This window comes from Bufo bufo, chromosome 2 (assembly GCF_905171765.1).
Source record: "Bufo bufo chromosome 2, aBufBuf1.1, whole genome shotgun sequence".
NCBI lineage: Eukaryota > Metazoa > Chordata > Amphibia > Anura > Bufonidae > Bufo > Bufo bufo.
Genome location: NC_053390.1, coordinates 634308755 through 634328274, shown reverse-complemented (window position 1 = coordinate 634328274; position 19520 = coordinate 634308755). Strand labels below are relative to the sequence as shown.

General features: G+C 44.4%; 1 protein-coding gene across 4 annotated transcripts in view; it reads left to right on the top strand.

The window, feature by feature from the left end:
* LOC120989982 overlaps positions 1-19520 on the top strand; it is a 40119-nt gene that overhangs the window by 9896 nt on the left and 10703 nt on the right. For all 4 annotated transcript variants that reach the window (XM_040418468.1, XM_040418467.1, XM_040418466.1 and 1 more), the window contains exons 3-6: positions 661-720; positions 815-952; positions 10122-10268; positions 10941-11001. In XM_040418468.1, coding sequence (XP_040274402.1) covers positions 661-720; positions 815-952; positions 10122-10268; positions 10941-11001 — 406 coding nt within the window. The remainder of the gene's footprint in view (positions 1-660; positions 721-814; positions 953-10121; positions 10269-10940; positions 11002-19520) is intronic.

Here is a 19520-nt window from a genome sequence, read left to right as displayed (position 1 = left end):
TGCCTCAGTGTGGTTCCTCTCGGTGCCTTCAATTTTATTTATTTTTTTTTTTTTTTTTTTGCGGTGTGGACGGATCATGGACCCATTCACGTTCCATCTGCGGCAGCCGCACGGATGTTGCCCGTGCATTGGGGACCAAAAATTGCAGTCCCCAATGCACGGAACGGCCGAGCAACAGCTGTGTGCATGAGGCCCTAGTCAAAAGCACTGAGAGGTCTCAGAAAACTTGTGAAGACACCACACTTTCCTAAAGCAAACTGTTCCTTAATTTTAAACCAGCACTTCCTGACAGGGGCGTAGCTAAAGGCTCATGGGCCCTGGTCCAAGGGTTCAGCTTGGGGCCCCCCTTTCCCTCAGTGTTTTGTGGCTAGGGAAGCACATAGCCTTCATGCTGCCTGTGGCAAAAAATTGACAGTATACACCCCCCCCCCCCTCCCAACCCCCCATGCCAAATTCTTGACCTAACCCCTTCCCTCCAGCCAGAGCTATAACTTGACCAGCATGCACTTTCTATAATACTGGTATCTTCTGTGGCACAAGGGTCTTTGGGCCCCCTCAGGCTCCTGGGCCCGGTAGCGACTGCTACCTCTGCACCCCCTATAGCTACGCCCCTGCTTCCTGAATCATCTATGCATGTCTAACCAACACTTCTGTTTCTAGATCATGGCTGTTCCGGGGGTGCTGGCTCTATTTTCATCCCAGAAGAAAAATCCTATTCTAGTAAGACCATTTTGTCTCTTGGTTGAGGTGCTTTGCATAGCTTGGTCCATCTGTTTTGCTTATTACTTACTGACCTGAGATTTTTTGACCATAGGTGAACGCACTTATCGCCACTGCAGTTTTTTCTTGTTTCACCACTGTGATCATTATAGTCTATGCATGCCTGACTCTGTCTTATGGAGAGGATGATGATGAGGTGTTCTCCCATACACATGTTCACGTCATTCATACAGTAAGCATACTTATACATATTTCATTGGCTAGAATATATTTATAATCAAATATCTTGCATGATCTTTTTTTTCCAGATACTTTTATTCCAGATAAAAAAAAAAAAAAAAAAAACATTGTGTGAATTTTTAAGAAATGTTCTTGATTTTGAAATCATGTTTGATATAAAAGTGTAGTTAAAGGGCCACTATCATGACAGGGGTGCCTTAAAAAGAAGAATTTAAATATAAGAATTTGGCAGATGCATATGTGCTGTTGGGACAGAACCATCTATACATACATTTCAATATGCTATTATTCAGTGCTTTAACCGTCCAATAACCTATTTAGTTCAAGGTGGCATCCCATGAAGTATATTTATCCACAAATGCTGACTGTGAATGCGGGGATACCCACTGATCACTAGAACGTCATCCATTCCTCCTTTCTGCATGACCACCGCAACAAAAGTTTGAGTTGAGCTCCATTGACGGTCTATGAGACCGACATAAATAGCTAAGAACATCGCTGTTGTAAATGGGTTTCTTGAGATAGCCACTTAACAATTACATAATTCCACATCTGAAAATGTCCAAAATTTTACGATATTTTTTCCCCCAAAGTGAAAAGGGGAACTACCTTTTTTTTTTTTTTTGTTACCTTGCCTGCCAACAAAAAAAAAAAAAAAATACCCAAAATTTTTACCTTAACTAACCCCTTAAGGACTTAGCCCTATTTCACCTTAAGGACCAGGCCATTCTTTCCAAATCTGACCAGTGTCACTTTAAGTGCTGATAACTTTAAAACGCTTTGACTTATCCAGGCCATTCTGAGATTGTTTTTTCGTCACATATTGTACTTCATGACACTGGTAAAATGAAGTAAAAAAAATTCATTTTTATTTATAAAAAAATACCAAATTTACCAAAAATGGGTAAAAAATAGCAAATTTCCAAGTTTCAATTTCTCTACTTCTATAATACATAGTAATACCTCCAAAAATAGTTATTACTTTACATTCCCCATATGTCTACTTCATGTTTGGATCATTTTGGGAAGGATATTTTATTTTTTGGGGATGTTACAAGGCTTAGAAGTTTAGACGCAAATCTTGAAATTGTCAAATTTTCAAAAGCCCAATTTTTAGGGACCAGTTCAGGTCTGAAGTCACTTTGCGAGGCTTACATAATAGAAACCACCCCTCAAGGTATTCAAAACTGATTTTACAAACTTTGTTAACCCTTTAGGTGTTCCATAAGAATTAATGGAAAATAGAGATTTCACTTTTTTGGCAAATTTTCGATTTTAAATAATTCTTTTCCAGTTACAAAGCAAGGGTTAACAACCAAACTCAAAATTTATGGCCCTGATTCTGTAGTTTACAGAAACACCCCATATGTGGTCGTAAACCGCTGTACGGGCACACGGCGGGGTGCAAAAGGAAAGGAATGCCATACGGTTTTTGGAAGGCAGATTTTGCTAGACTGGTTTTTTGACACCATGTCCCATTTGAAGTCCCCCTGATGCAACCCTAGAGTAGAAACTCCAAAAAAAGGGGCCCTATTTTAGAAACTACGGGATAGGGTGGCAGTTTTGTTGGTACTAGTTTAGGGTACATATGATTTTTGGTTGCTCTATATTACACTTTGTGTTTTTATTTTTAGGTTAGATCATGTGATATTTTTATATACCAGGTTGTCACTGATGCGGCGATACCTAATATGTATACTTTTTTTTTTTTTTTTTTTTTTTATGTAAGTTTAACACAATGATTTCATTTTTGAAGCAAAAAAAAATCATGTTTTAGTGTTTCCATAATCTGAGCCATAATTTTTTCAGTTTTTGGCCGATTACCTTGGGTAGGGTATGATTTTTGCGGGATGAGATGACTGTTTTATTGGCACTATTTTGGGGTGCGTGTGACTTTTTGATCGCTTGCTATTATACTTTTTGTGATGTAAGGTGACAAAAAATGGTTTATTTAGCACAGTTTTTATTTTTTTTACGGTGGTCATGTGATATTTTTAGAGCCGGTCGATACGAATGCGGTGATACCAAATATGTATACTTTTTTTTTTTTTTTTTTTTTTTTTTTTTTTATTTATGTAAGTTTTATACAATAACAGCTTTTTTCAAACAAAAAAATGATGTTTTAGTGTGTCTATATTCTGAGCCATAGTTTTTTTTATTTTTTAGGCGATTGTCTCAGGTAGGGGCTCATTTTTTGCGGGATGAGGTGACGGTTAGATGGTACTATTTTGGTGGGCAAACGACTTTTTGATCGCTTGCTGTTGTACTTTTTGTGATGTAAGGTGACAAAAAAATTGTTTAGCACAGTTTTTATTTTTTACGGTGTTCATCTGAGGGGTTAGGTCATGTGATATGTTTATATAGCCGGTCGATAAGGATGGGGCGATACCTAAATATGTATACTTTTTTTTTTTTTTTTTTTTTTTTACTTTATTTGGGGAAAATTGACGTTTTTGTTTATTTTTACTTGAAACTTAATTTTTTGGGGGGGGGGGGGAACCCTTTTTTTATTTTTTTTTTTAAACTTTTTTTTCACTTTATTTTTTGTCCCACTTTGGGACTTGAACTTTTGGGGGTATAATCCTTTACAATGCATTCCAATACTTCTGTATTGGAATGCATTGGCTGTATGAGTAATACTGTGTGTATTACTCATACAACTTCTGGGGCCTGTGAGATCCAGGGGGCTGGATCTCACAGGCTCTTCACCGGAAGGCAGCGCAGATGCCTCAAGAAGGCATCGCGCTGCCTTCCATGCCATCGGGTCCCCCCCACAGCCCCATGGGGACCCAATGGCACCGCCGCCCCACCAGGTAAAAGCCCGGCGGTGATCGGAACAACACATGACGTACCGGTACGTCATGTGTCCTTAAGGGGTTAAACACACAGTTAGGGCCCATGCACATGACCGTATGCCCTCTGTAAAAGGAATATTAATTATTATTTTGTGTTAATAATAATCATAAAAAGGAGTGAGCCGTCTATTGATGACTCCCCCTATTTATACTATAAAATACTAATTGTACGTGTATCGGGGGACCGCGCAAAGTTCAAAACCAATAAAGTTGATGTACAATCGAGCCTTTCACCTTCTTCCAACAAGCACACACCAGTTACCTTTTGTGTGCCTCAAAATTTTTTTTTTTAAATTTAACTCTCCTTAATCCACTTGTTAGCGCAACCCGGCTTCTTTTCTGTCTTCATCTTTGCTGTGCACAGTAAAAGGACCTGTGGTGACGTCACTACGCTCATCACATGGTCCGTCACATGATCCATCACCATGTTAAAAGATCATGTGATGGACCATGTGATGAGCGCAGTGACATCATCAAAGGTCCCATTCCTCAAAGAAGAAGACAGAAGAGAAGCCGGGCTGCGCGAACAAGTGGATTAAGGTGAGTTAAATTTAAAAAAAATGTTTAACCCCTCCAGCCCTATTGTACTATGCATTCTGTATTAAGAATGCTATTATTTCCCCTTATAACATCATTAGCAATCTACACAACACCAATCCCAAACTTCTGTGAAGAAGTTTGGGTACCAAACATGCCGATTTTTCTCACGCGCGTGCAAAACGCATTACAATGTTTTGCACTCACGCGGAAAAATCACGCATTTTCCCGCGACGCACCCGCGTCTTATCCGGGCCAAAAAACATGACGCCCGTGTGAAAGAGGCCTGAGGGTTTTCTTTCATCACACTCCATGCAAACCACAATATTGCTCCCATAGTGAAGATCTCTAGTTAAAATTCATAAAAATGGTTTATTATACTCATATTTAAACACCATAAAATGCGCAATTGTAAAATAGGCATCAATCCATGCTCCGGGTTTCGCTTTAAATGGCTTCATCAGGGGTGTAACCTACAAACTTCCCACAATCCTTAAATCTTCAAACTTACTCCACCCATTGCTCTTCATTATTGTCTACCGAACTCAAATCCATTTCCCACCTTACTTCAGTTCCAAAATGCCAGGGATCTACGCATAAGAATTCTTTTTTGGCACAAATCATACAGTGACAACCAATTCATAACACCAAACAGAAAATAGACCTCTAGTTCGATGTAATCCACTGTTCTCCCCAATTTAGTAGATAAATGCAGCTAACCTGGTCCACTCGGTCTATAAGGCACAGTTTCAAATCGAACAACACGTTCAGACCATGCGGTTGTATCGTACCCATCTCATATATCCATTTTACTTTGGTTCGATCAATTTTTTTTTTTTTCACTGTGTCACCACCTTGCCAATTAGCCTGCACACGTTCCACCCCAGTAAAGATGAGACCTCTCGGGTTTTTACCGTGTGCGGTTTTAAAATGTAGCGAGACACCGTGGGTTTCTACTCCCTTTTTAATATTTCTTATATGCTCTTGGATATGAGATGGGTACGATACAACCGCATGTTCTGAAAGTGGAGTTCGATTTGAAACCGTGCCTTATAGACTGAGTGGACCCCAACTGGACATAATTGTCCAGTCATCTAGGTGGCATCAGCTCATTGATTGATATATATATATATATATATATATATCTATCTATCAATCAATTATATATATAACACACACTAACACACACACGTGAGGATATATCCCCTATATATACACACACACATTTCCTAGTAAATGGACGTATGGGTCCCTGTATATGGGGCCAACCATAAAATATAAATATATATACACTGCTCAAAAAAATAAAGGGAACACCTAAACAACACAATGTAACTCCAAGTCAATCACACTTCTGTGAAATCAAACTGTCCACTTAAGAAGCAACACTGAGTGACAATCAATTTCACATGCTGTTGTGCAAATGGGATAGACAACAGGTGGAAATTATAGGCAATTAGCAAGACACCCCCAATAAAGGAGTGGTTCTGCAGGTGGTGATCACAGACCACTTCTCAGTTCCTATGCTTCCTGGCTGATGTTTTGGTCACTTTTGAATGCTGGCGTTGCTTTCACTCTTGTGGTAGCATGAGACGGAGTCTACAACCCACACAAGTGGCTCAGGTAGTGCAGCTTATCCAGGATGGCACATCAATGCGATCTGTGGCAAGAAGGTTTGCTGTGTCTGTCAGCGTAGTGTCCAGAGCATGGAGGCGCTACCAGGAGACAGGCCAGTACATCGGGAGACGTGGAGGAGGCCGTAGGAGGGCAACAACCCAGCAGCAGGACCGCTACCTCCGCCTTTGTGCAAGGAGGAACAGGAGGAGCACTGCCAGAGCCCTGCAAAATGACCTCCAGCAGGCCACAAATGTGCATGTGTCTGCTCAAACGGTCAGAAACAGACTCCATGAGGGTGATATGAGGGCCCGACGTCCAGAGGTGGGGGTTGTGCTTACAGCCCAACACCGTGCAGGACGTTTGGCATTTGCCAGAGAACACCAAGATTGGCAAATTCGCCACTGGCGCCCTGTGCTCTTCACAGATGAAAGCAGGTTCACACTGAGCACATGTGACAGATGTGGCAGAGTCTGGAGACGCCGTGGAGAACGTTCTGCTGCCTGCAACATCCTCCAGCATGACCGGTTTGGCATTGGGTCAGTAATGGTGTGGGGTGGCATTTCTTTGGAGGGCCGCACAGCCCTCAATGTGCTCGCCAGAGGTAGCCTGACTGCCATTAGGTACCGAGATGAGATCCTCAGACCCCTTGTGAGACCATATGCTGGTGCTGTTGGCCCTGGGTTCCTCCTAATGCAAGACAATGCTAGACCTCATGTGGCTGGAGTGTGTCAGCAGTTCCTGCAAGACGAAGGCATTGATGCTATGGACTGGCCTGCCCGTTTCCCAGACCTGAATCCAATTGAGCACATCTGGGACATCATGTCTCGCTCTATCCACCAACGTCACGTTGCACCACAGACTGTCCAGGAGTTGGCAGATGCTTTAGTCCAGGTCTGGGAGGAGATCCCTCGGGAGACCGTCCGCCACCTCATCAGGAGCATGCACAGGCGTTGTAGGGAGGTCATACAGGCACGTGGAGGCCACACACACTACTGAGCCTCATTTTGACTTGTTTTAAGGACATTACATCAAAGTTGGATCAGCCTGTAGTGTGTTTTTCCACTTTAATTTTGAGGGTGACTCCAAATCCAGACCTCCATGGGTTGAAAATTTGATTTCCATTTTTTTATTCTTGTGTGATTTTGTTGTCAGCACATTCAACTATGTAAAGAACAAAGTATTTCAGAAGAATATTTAATTAATTCAGATCTAGGATGTGTTATTTTTGTGTTCAATTTATTTTTTTGAGCAGTGTATATATATTTTATGGTTGGGCCCATATACAGGGACCCATACGTCCATTTACTAGGAAATGTGTGTGTGTGTGTGTGTGTGCGTATGTGTGTGTGTGTGTGTGTGTATGTATATATATATATATATATATATATATATAATATTATAAATTGTGGTATTAAAAAGCAAGCTGCAGGACACCGAAAACCAACTGAAATCTACCCTGTCTACCAATGAAGTCGAAGCTTTCCTGGTAAAACAACAAGTATTTCTGGATAAAATGCGCAAAGATCTTGAGGAAATCAAAAAAGATCTAAGTGGCATAGAGATCAAAATGATTATGGGTCTGGACACATCTATACTTGGGAACAACCCTGGCACTTTGAGAGGAATATGATGCCAAAAAAGACACCCAGATGGAATAAAGAAATAAATAAATGGGTGAAAAATAAAGATACAAAGGATGATATCCAGCCAGGAACTTTTTTAGGAGCACACAATGCTATGGGAGACGCCCCACAAGAAGGGGAGGTCGAAAACATAGATCTGGGAAAAACCAGAGCACAAAGATCAATGAGGACCAACAACTCCAGACAGATGAATATGATAAAGAAGAAATAGAGATGAATGTAGTGGTAAACATTTCTTCTCACACCTTGACTGAGCATGAACTGAAGGTATTGAATAAAGGACTGTCCTTCTGTCCACAGGCTAAGCCTGATTGGTTTCAGTTGGAACTGGACTTGAACCGCCTCTTCGGGAATCTTAGACTGAGGGTGTGGTTCGACTCCAGTTCCCCTGAGGCCTTGATTGCAAATGAAGGTTCTACACGAAGTACTGGGTTAACATTGAAACAATTTGGTTTGCATTTAAAAAGTCATTTCTTTCCTATTGTTAATTCAAGTCCTCTAGAATGTTTTATCGAAGCAGTGAAAAGAGATACAGCATTATTGAGACAAAAAACTAGATCAGATGCACTAGTAAAACCAAATATTACTGCACAGGAAATGCTTGCCTTGGAGAGTTTGTCTCGGAACCCCGATCTCACCATAAAACCCACGGACAAGGGTGGTGGGATCGTGGTTATGGACACCTCTCAATATATAAAAGAGATCTATAGACAACTGGGAGAACCTGGTGTGTACAAACCATTGAGTAAGGACCCCAGGTTTGAGATTGCTAGAAAAATTGATGTACAATTAAATATAGCAGAGGAAAAGGGCATCATAAACAAACAACTCAAAGAATTTTTGGTAGTGAAGTCTCCAGTTATACCAACTATATATGTATTACCCAAAATACATAAGAGGCTGACGGACCCTCCGGGGCGGCCTATAATTTCAGGCAGGAATTCTATTTTCTCAAATATTAATGTCTTTCTTGATAAAATATTGAGAGAATATGCCATGGGTGCGAAATCATATATTAGAGATACTGGAGACTTCATTAGCAAAAGAAGAGGGATACTGATCCCGAAAGGGGCAATTTTGGCATCTTTTGATATAGTATCACTGTATACTTCGATTAACCATGAAAAGGGCTTGTTGGCTGTAACGGAGATGTTGCAGGATTCTGATTATCCTGCTCCAAGCCGCCAGTTCATCTTGACACTACTGGAACTGTCGCTTAGGAACAATTATTTTGTGTTCCAGGGGCAGTTCTACTTGCAGATGGTGGGCGCGGTGATGGGGTCCAACGCCGTGCCCACCTATGCAAATATATTTGTAGGGTCATTTGAGGAACGTCTTGTCTATGTATCTCCCCACTTCAACCAGGTTTTGATGTGGTAGAGATACATAGATGACATTTTCCTCATCTGGACTGGCACCATGGAGGCACTGATGGATTTTCATGTATTTTTGAACTCCCTTGACAAGGAGATCCAATTTACATTAACGGCATCGGTGGACCGGGTGCAGTATTTAGATACTCAGGTATACACAGAGGATGAACAAATACCCATGGATCTGAATATTAAACCTACTGATAAGAATACATTACTGCATTTTGCAAGTGGACATCCAAGGAGGATGGTAAATTCTTTACCATTCAGTCAAATGCTCAGAGTAAGGAGAATAGTGGATAAGGATGATAATATGAATCAGGCACTAAGGAATATGGAGCAGTCATTTGTGAACAGGGGTTACCCTAGAAATTTGGTGAATAGGCACGCTGATAAAGTAAGAGAAATGTCCAGAGATGAATTGTTAACCACTAAACAAAAACAGGCAAGTGAAAGGTTACCCCTTGTGTCATCTTATAATGAGTTGAGTCCAAATATAGAACGCATAGTGAGGCGCCATTGGGGGCTGCTTAGCAGTGGCCACCCTACTATAGCGGCTTTTAAAGAGCCTCCTCTGATGGCATATAAAAGAGCAGGGAACATTAGGGACAGAGTGGTGCATTCAAGACTGCCTGAAAAAGGCTAGTTGAGACAAACATTCTTGAAGACGAGGCGTTCAGGTGTCCGCTCACTGAGCGGAGCGGAGGCTGAGCGCTGGCAGGCGGATGCATTCTCAGTGGATCCGCCTCCATTGAGAATGCATCAGGGCCGGGCGGCTGCGTTCAGGACCGCTCGTGAGCCCCTTCAAACGGAGCTCACGAGCGGACACCTGAACGCAGGTGGGAAAGTAGCCTTATGAGCTATGCTAAGGCTACAACATATTTTTCAAATGAACGTACACTCCTCTTAATTTTTTTATATGTTTAACAAGATTTGGCAAAGTCCAACGAAGTTAGGTCATTGTAATTCCATGTAAGATTGTGTATACCATATCTAACCTTAGTATGACATAATGGAACTGAATGTTATTCCATTATAAAGTGTGACCTATAATAAAGTACTGCATATGCTGACACATAGATTTAGTATCTCAGTAGATTCATTTTTATGTCTTGTATTTCACTTGTTTTTCCTAGATGTTCATACTTGGTCGTCTTGTTCAAGGAGCAAATATAGCTATGCTCCTGGCATCACTAGTGAGTCTCTGTGTGGTCCTGTGCATTGCATTTATGGGGTGCAGAAGTTTACCGCAATGTATGTGCTATGACAACATCACTGGAATGGTAAGTGCAGATAGGAGTTTAATAGGGAATAGGTGTTCTGGAATTGGATATTCAGGACAGAGGTCACATTGCTAAAATTTCAGCTTGTTGACAGTGGAGTTCAATCAAACTTTGCCAGCCAGTATTTGGTCTTTGGCAAATTAAATTCACAGAGGGAGATTTACTTATCAAACTTATTGAAGTGGGTTTTGGTTTTTGTTCTTTTTTGTGTCAATGCTCAACCTGCAGCCCTCCAGCTGTTGCAAAACTATAACTCCTAACATGCCCGAACAGCCTACAGCTATGAGCCTACAGCAGGGCATTGTGGGAGTTGTAGTTTTCCAACAGCTGGAGGGCTGCAGGTTGAGCATGCCTGGTCTAAGGTATGCCAATCAAGAGGTAGTAGAAGTATGAGAAAAGTGCCTATCACAGAGTGCACCTCTGTGCAACGTGGTGCATCTTCTGTCTGCCTGATCTACGACAGCAGTAATCTCCCCTAGTATGAATAAACCTTAAAACATGTATCTAGTTACTACTTACCTGCATGTACCATGTACTTGCCTTCTTCTGAAATACTTGCTGTATGACTGTTATCTTCCCATTTCTCAGCTGCCAGACTATATATTCATATGTGCAAACTTTTTTTCTTCCTCCTTTACGTGTTTTTTATTTTTTTATTTTTATTATACTTAGGAATGGCTCCACCCTGACCGTGACCAGCCTCAGACTGTAGAACTGGTGTGCACTTTCCGTGGTGAGGAAATTAGATTTTTATTACCTATTAACCATGTGCACATAATACCTGAATAAAGCTGTCACATAGGACGCTGATTCATGAAGTTCAGTCTTTGGCCTCATGCACACAACCGTTGTTTTGGTTGGCATTTGAGACACATTTTTTGTGGCTTGGATGCGGACCCATTCACTTCAATGGGGCCGCAAAATATGCGGACAGCACTCTGTGTGCTGTCTGCATCCATTGCTTCGTTCCGTGGTCCGCCAAAATAATATAACCTGTCCTATTCTTGTCCGTACAAGAATAGGCAGTTGGACCGCAAAACACACCGGTCGTGTGCATGAGACCTTACTCCGATTCTACAGCATTAATTGTTAGAGTAGTTATAACTGCCTGCCATTTGCTATTAGCTCTAGCCATTTTTTTAAATTCTGCCATTACATTGGGGTAGGTCAGGCATGCTCAACCTGCGGCCCTCCAGCTGTTATAAAACTACAACTCCCAAAATTCCCTGCTGTAGGCTGATAGCTGTAAGCTGTTCGGGCATGCAGGGAGTTGTAGTTTTGCAACAGCTGGAGGGCCGCAGGTTGAGCATGCCTGGGGTAGGGCATTCCAAAGTTTGATTACTCTTGCTGTAAAGAATTATTTCATGTATTGATGTCTAAATCGCCTTTCCTTCACACACAAAGAACGCCCCCTGGTCCTTGGAATGAATAAACCATGTGTCTGTTCTTTGTATTGACCACACATGTATTTGTACATGTGCAGTGTACTCAAGTTGTGCGTAGTAGGTGTTTCTGGGTGATGTAGTGCAATATACACTAACCTGGTACAGCTGACTCTCTGCAAGGGCAGGTATAGGTAGAAATAGTTCGTGACGCCAGTGCCAAGTAAACGGTGGCACGCCGTTTGCGGATGCAGGAATAAATTTAGGAAACGTAGGATTAAAACAAAACTCCAACTTTAGTAGTTTTTCCAAGCAGAGACAATAAAGGAAATGCAGTTCCTCAGCATACAGTCGATTTTGCAATTCGGTCGATGCAGGCAATTCAGTACAGCAGAGTAATTACAGAGTGTTGAACACAGGACTTGCAGCACAGGAGCTTGCACTCTAATTCTGTCTGATCCTGGAATACAGCAATTCTTCACCAAGGCCCATTAACCTAGTTCTGGCCTTATATCCTTGGCTATGGCTTCTATAAGTACCTCCTCTGTCTTTCTGAGTACCTCTGGCTTTCCTGATCTTTGCCTCTGTCTCTCTCAGCTTCTGGACACTTCCTCAGGCTCTAGAAACTTCTGAGCTGTGGTCTAGACTGACTTCTGCACTCCACACTAGATCAGGTTACACTGACTTTCCCTTCCTTGTCTGGCCCTTATATAAACTAGGGCTCCCTAGCTCCCTCTAATGCCTAAGAGCTGGAATGACACCCCTAGCCGGCCTGTACTTGCAAGTTTCATAGCAACAGGGAAATACATGCATTACATTACATGACATTTTATAAAACTGACATAACAACTTCCCCATAATTAGGAGGGACGACAGCACACCAAGTGACCTTTGGTAGTGACGGGTATTACAGTTCCCGTACACTACATACCCCACTGCTTTAAGCTGAGTACGACCTCGTACTCCATCATGGGTCGCCCAACTGGAATCTCTACCTGAAATAGAAAATAGAGACATGCAGGCATACATACATGTAATTCATCTGCATTTACATTTGCATCAGGTCCAATTGGCAAAGGTGCAGGGTAGTGACAAGGGGCGTCGTTCTCTTCTCTCAGGATAGTGAATGGAACGGGGGCGCTGACCTGGCACAGCGTAACATTAGAACCAGGATAGTCCATGACAATGAATAAGTCCATGATAGAACAGCAAAATGGATAAAACAGTATAAAAGTTCTTGGAGGCTCAAAGAACAAACATGAGTCCGTACCCAGGCTATTTCTTATTAAATCACAGAGGCTCTCATGCGGTGGAGTCCATCTCTGGGCACATTTCCTTAGTATGAAGTTGCACAATAAAATGACAGCATAATAACGGAACTACCCAGGAGTTTCCCGTGGGTGTATCACAGGCAAGGGCTCACGTGGAGGAGTCCATTCTTGCGCACAAATGTCAAGTAAGGTATTGCCCGTGGCAACTGTTTGGGAGGAGACACCACCAGAATAATCAAAGTCTCCTAAACGGACTGGTGGGCGTCCCCTGGTCATCCGGGTAGACCTTCTCAAAACAGGGGTCTCCTCTTCCCTTAGCAACGAGGTAGAAGGGAGAGGAGCAACAGGAGGGTCTCCATCCGTGAGACCTCGGTCAGGAACAACTGGAACAACAGGAACAACAATATCCACGAGAGGGGGAACTGGATCCGGAGCATCTTGCACCGGCTCTTCTGGAGGTGAAGACGCAATAGGTGCCGGAGCAGGCACCAGCAAGTTCAACCAAGGTGTCAGAAGCCAATGCATGGGATCAGCGTCATACCTTAGGTCACTGACAGCCTGCATAGGATCATCGGGCTGTATTGCTGACTCTGACACAGGATATTCAGATCCGGAACTCTCGGCACTAGGTTCTGGTGTCAGGCAGAGCTTCAACCGGTTTCGGTGTACAATTTGGGATCCCTTGTCTTCCCGGGTGATCTCATAAGTGTGAGTTCCAACATTTGGGATTGCAGTGACAACATAGGGACTTCGCTCCCACTTACTGTCCAATTTGCTGGTACGACGGTTATTCTTTAACCATACCACGGCCCCTATGGTCAAGGGTTCTGCATGGGCTGCCTGATCATAGTCTCTCTGCTGTCGGTCTCTAGCAAGGTCCATACGTTCCTGAACAATGGCTTTGGCTGCATCTAATCGCCTTTGGTGCTCAGCAACCCAGTCGGTGTTAGGTAATGGGTTAATGCAATCAGGCACATGTATGTCCAATGAATGATCAGCAGGCAATGTCCCTTGGCGCCCAAACATCAAATAAAAGGGGGTATACCCGGTGGAACAATGTATGGTATGATTGTATGTGAACATGAGCTGTGGCAACAGACTGGGCCAATCTCCTCTGTTCTCAGGAGGCACGGCCCTCAGCATCTCTATCAAGGTCTGATTCATTTTTTCACATAATCCGTTACCTTGAGGATGGTAGGCCGTCGTCCGGATCTTCTTACAGTTGTGTAAGCGGCACAGTTCATGGAACAGATGGGACTCAAAAGCAGGTCCTTGATCGGTGAGGATCTTTTCTGGACATCCATAGGGCAGGAGGAAGTGCTTCCAGAACATTTCGGCTGTAGTCTTGGCTGTCTGGTCTCTCACAGGCACTGCTACAACAAACTTTGTGAAATGGTCAATAATAGTCATGGCATAAGCATACCCTGAGCGACTAGGCTCCAGTTTTACATGGTCGATGGCGACAAGTTCAAGAGGACGGGTACTTACAATGGGTCTCAGTGGTGCCCTCTGATCATGGTGCTCACTTCGTTTCAAGGCACAGGCTACACACTCTCGACACCACTTCTCCATGTCTTCTCTCATGCCTACCCAGTAAAACCGCTGGCGGATAGTAGCTTCAGTCTTTTGGACCCCAAAGTGACCGGATTGATTGTGGTACATCTCCAACACCATACCTGCATCTCGTCGGGGTATGAGAATCTGGTGTACTCTTTCGTTGGACACTGGGTCTAGGCTTCTCCGTAGCAATAGGCCCTTTTGTATGAAGAGTTGATGGCGCTGTCTCCACAGTTTGATGAGCTCAGGATCTGCACTCTTCCGCCGAATCCTCTCAGGGGCTCTGCCACTAGTAATGAAGTCCAACAACTCACCCAGCACTCTACTTTCAGACTGTAGTTTCACCCACCTTTCTTCTTTAGGTTCAGGCCTACTGGAGGGTGAAGGAACTGCAGCTCTGTTATTGGTAGCTCGAGCCTGATCCTGTTGAGCAAATTTGTTATAGAAAGCCGGCATCTCTACATCTTCCCAAGCATCTCTCACATCATCAGGAGCTGTCTCTGTGGGAAGCCTGGATAAAGCATCAGCGTTATCATTAGTACGTCCAGCACGATACTTTACAGAGAAATTATAGTTGGCAAGGCGAGAGGCCCATCTCTGCTCCAAGGCCCCCAATCTAGCTGTATTTAGATGTGCCAGAGGGTTATTGTCAGTGAATGCAATGAACGGGGTGGCGGCTAGATAATCCTTGAATTTTTCTGTCACTGCCCACACTAATGCCAGGAACTCTAGTTTGAAGGAACTATAATTCTGGTCATTTTTCTCAGCTCCTTTCAGGGAGCGGCTTGCATATGCTATCACTCTCTCTTTTCCCTCTTGGATCTGGGCTAACACAGCTCCCAGGCCTCGCTTGCTAGCATCAGTATAGAGATGGAAGGGCTTGCTATAATCTGGATAACCTAACACTGGAGGCTCGGTCAGTTTCTTTTTTAGCAATTGGAACGCTATCTCTCTTTTCTCATTCCACTCAATGGGCACAGGAGTTCTAGGACTCTTTTTGGGTTGCCCCCTCAAGAGCTCCTGGATAGGATCAGCTATTTGAGCAAAATGGGGGATAAAACGTCTATAGTAGCCGGCAAAACCAAGGAAACTCCTCACCTCTTTGACGGTAGTAGGAACCGGCCAATTACGGACAGCTGCTAATTTATCAGGGTCAGGTTGCACTCCCTCTCCGCTTACTACATGCCCCAGGTATCTTACTGCAGGTTTGAGCAGGTGACACTTGGATGGCTTTACCTTCAAGCCATATTTGATAAGGATTTCAAATACTTCTGCCAAATGTTTCAGATGGTCCTCATATGTTTTTGAGTACACAATGACGTCATCTAGATACAGCAGCACTGTTTCGAAGTTTTTGTGACCCAAACACCGCTCCATTAGTCTCTGGAAAGTTCCTGGGGCATTACATAGCCCGAACGGCATACAATTGAATTCGAACAGGCCCATGGGAGTAGTGAAGGCAGTCTTTTCTCTATCTGCAGGGGCCATGGGTACTTGCCAGTAGCCACTGGTCAAGTCCAATGTGGAGAAATAGGCAGAGGAGCCCAGAGCAGTTAGTGACTCCTCAATGCGGGGCAGTGGGTATGCATCTTTGTGGGTTATTTGATTAATTTTCCTATAATCCACACAGAAACGGACACCACCGTCCTTCTTCTTTACAAGGACCAGGGGTGCAGCCCACGGACTACGGCTGTCCCGGATTACATTAGAGTCTTTCATCTCTTGGATCATTTCTTTTACAGTCTGATATGAGGTAGGTGGTAAGGGTCTGTACCTCTCCTTGATAGGAGGATGAGAGCCAGTAGGTATGGTGTGTTGTATGGCACTCACCTCTCCATAATCAGTGGCATGCTTACTGAAGGCCTGGTGGTGCTCCTTGACAAGCTGTATAATCCCTTCTTGTTGCCGTTGGGGGGTATTCTCGTCCCCGACATGGAGCTCTTCCCACCAGGGCACTTGTGGCTGGGTCACCGGCGAACATCTGCTGTCTGCAGCTGGCGGCTTTTCTGTCAGTGGAAGACGAATGATGTCTTGGAAGGACACCTGGGACAGCTGGGCAACAGGGCAATGCTTAGTAAGCGCAACAGGATGATTACTCAGATTAATCAGACGGACAGGTACTTTACCTTGGGAGACGTTCACCAGGCACTTGGCAGCTCTCACAAGGATAATCCTCCATCTGGAGTGGTTCCACCAGGGCTGGATAATCTCGGCCTTCGACTCCCAGGACAGCACGACACCACAAAAGAGTTTGAGAATTAGGAGGCAAAGTCACAGGCTTAATATCACGGATCCTGGCAGTACAAATTTCTCCTTTCCCATTAGCAAACCTCTGCTGGGCACTTAACACAGTGATAGTCTTTTGAATCACCCTCCTGGATGCAGAGGAAGCAGTGGGCAAAGTCTGATGTAATACAGCAAGTATTTCTGAATAACAGTTTTTGAAGACATTGGTGCCTAGAATGACAGGATGTCCTCCTCTGTCACCGGCCTGTACTACGATCACTCCCTGTTGAGGCAGGGTTACTTCTCCCACCTGCAGGGTGGGTTCCCAGTATCCATGAACCTTTACTGGTTTGCCATTGCTGGCGATAATTTCCACCCAGGATTCAGGCGGTTGGGTCAACTGGTTGGTGTCCCAGAACTTTTCAAATGCAGGCAGCTGAATAGTAGTGACCTGAGACCCAGTATCTAATAGGGCTTCAAAGGGGACCCCGTTGATCTCTATATTGATTTTAGGATGGGATCCTACATAACGTGGCATCCAATTTGGATCCTCTGGACCTAGTGTTCTACCTCCCGAGGGGTGGTCCTCAGCCTCAGGGGTTGCCCGTTTAACTGCCAGCACGTGGATTCTGTGTGTCCCAGCTTTTTGCAGTATGTACACACGGGCTTCTTGCGACCTCTATTACGCCTCCCAGGATCCCTGGGGTGAGTCTCTTGGTAAGGAGGTGGGAACGGCCTAGGAGATGACAGGAACTCTTCTTCTGTCATTATGGGTTTTTCCCATTCCTCTATTTTTCTGCACACCTTCTCTAGACTTTTAGTGAGGTGATTTACTTGCTCTGTCAGCATGGCAATAGTATCAGTAGCTGACACTTGAACAGCTTGGCCGGCCTCAGCTCGGTTAGTGACAAGCGGTTTTGGCTTGCAGGCTGATGACTCAGATAGGGCGCTCAACTCAGGAGATACTGTGGACCCCAGAATTTTTATAGCCAGTTCTTTAAAGTCCAGAAAGGCACTGTTAGGGTGCTGGGCGGACAGCATCTTTAACTGGGTCCTTATTTGTTCACTAGACACCCCGTTGATAAATTGTTCCCTCAGGGTCTGGTCCCGGTTATCAGCCTCTTTGGGATCTATCTGGATTACAGCCCCTAAAGCCTCCTGAAGTGATAGGGCATAGTCACGGAGGGACTCACCGGGCTTCTGTCTCTTGCCAAAGAAGTGCATCTTTATCTCTGAGGCAGTCCTAGTCTCAAAAGTGGCTCTGAGGCGGGTGAAGATCTGTTCTAGAGTACTCCGCTCAGTAGCAGGCCATGATAACACTTCCCTGCGGGCAGCCCCCTCCAGTTGCGCCAGCATGATTTCCATTTGCTGGTCGGCATTTATAGGGTATAATCGGAATAGTGGCAGCAACTTTTCTTCAAAGTCCCGTAGAGTATGGGTCTCTCCCCTGTAGCGGGGGAACCATGGGGCCCCGAAATAGTAAGGCATGGTAAAGGGCATCATGCTGGGGGCTGTAGGATGATTAGGAGCCGCAAGCTCTCCCGGGGCCGGCTGCTCAGGCACTCCTGGCTCTGACATGGTAGTCTATTGAGAGGTGGCCGCTGGCGACTAAAGGGGCCGGAACAATCCCCTTCCCTCCGGTTACAAGTGCTTACCGGTATCGCTGGTCTTGCGCAGGCCAAGTCTCGCGAGGTTCCGGACGTCCTGAGACCGCGGTGACGCAGGAGAAGCAGGGCCGCGGCGGTGCGATGATGAAGAGGGGCGGGACTCTCTGTGTCTTTGCAGGGATCCGCCCACGAATGTCCTCAGCGGCGCGGGAAACTTTACTCCAGGCAGCCGGTGGCCATCTTTAGCAAAACGCTGTCCATTCACTGACAGCAAGCAGGATTGTAAAAAGTCCACAAAACCACACTCCAATGCGGCGATTTTCTTCCTCTGGGTAGCGCAACACTGCACAGCGCTTTTTAGAGGTTTTTGGTACACTTTGGGTATGATTTTCAGTCCACAAAGTCCACTTGAATAAAACAGGCAAATTGTCACTTTGGTCACAGGGCAACTGTATAAGGCACAAAGTTCACGCTTCTTGCACTAGAAAGCGTGCGTATCCTGTTCGTGGAACGCCAAAAGAGAAGTGCAGTGTACTCAAGTTGTGCGTAGTAGGTGTTTCTGGGTGATGTAGTGCAATATACACTAACCTGGTACAGCTGACTCTCTGCAAGGGCAGGTATAGGTAGAAATAGTTCGTGACGCCAGTGCCAAGTAAACGGTGGCACGCCGTTTGCGGATGCAGGAATAAATTGAGGAAACGTAGGATTAAAACAAAACTCCAACTTTAGTAGTTTTTCCAAGCAGAGACAATAAAGGAAATGCAGTTCCTCAGCATACAGTCGATTTTGCAATTCGGTCGATGCAGGCAATTCAGTACAGCAGAGTAATTACAGAGTGTTGAACACAGGACTTGCAGCACAGGAGCTTGCACTCTAATTCTGTCTGATCCTGGAATACAGCAATTCTTCACCAAGGCCCATTAACCTAGTTCTGGCCTTATATCCTTGGCTATGGCTTCTATAAGTACCTCCTCTGTCTTTCTGAGTACCTCTGGCTTTCCTGATCTTTGCCTCTGTCTCTCTCAGCTTCTGGACACTTCCTCAGGCTCTAGAAACTTCTGAGCTGTGGTCTAGACTGACTTCTGCACTCCACACTAGATCAGGTTACACTGACTTTCCCTTCCTTGTCTGGCCCTTATATAAACTAGGGCTCCCTAGCTCCCTCTAATGCCTAAGAGCTGGAATGACACCCCTAGCCGGCCTGTACTT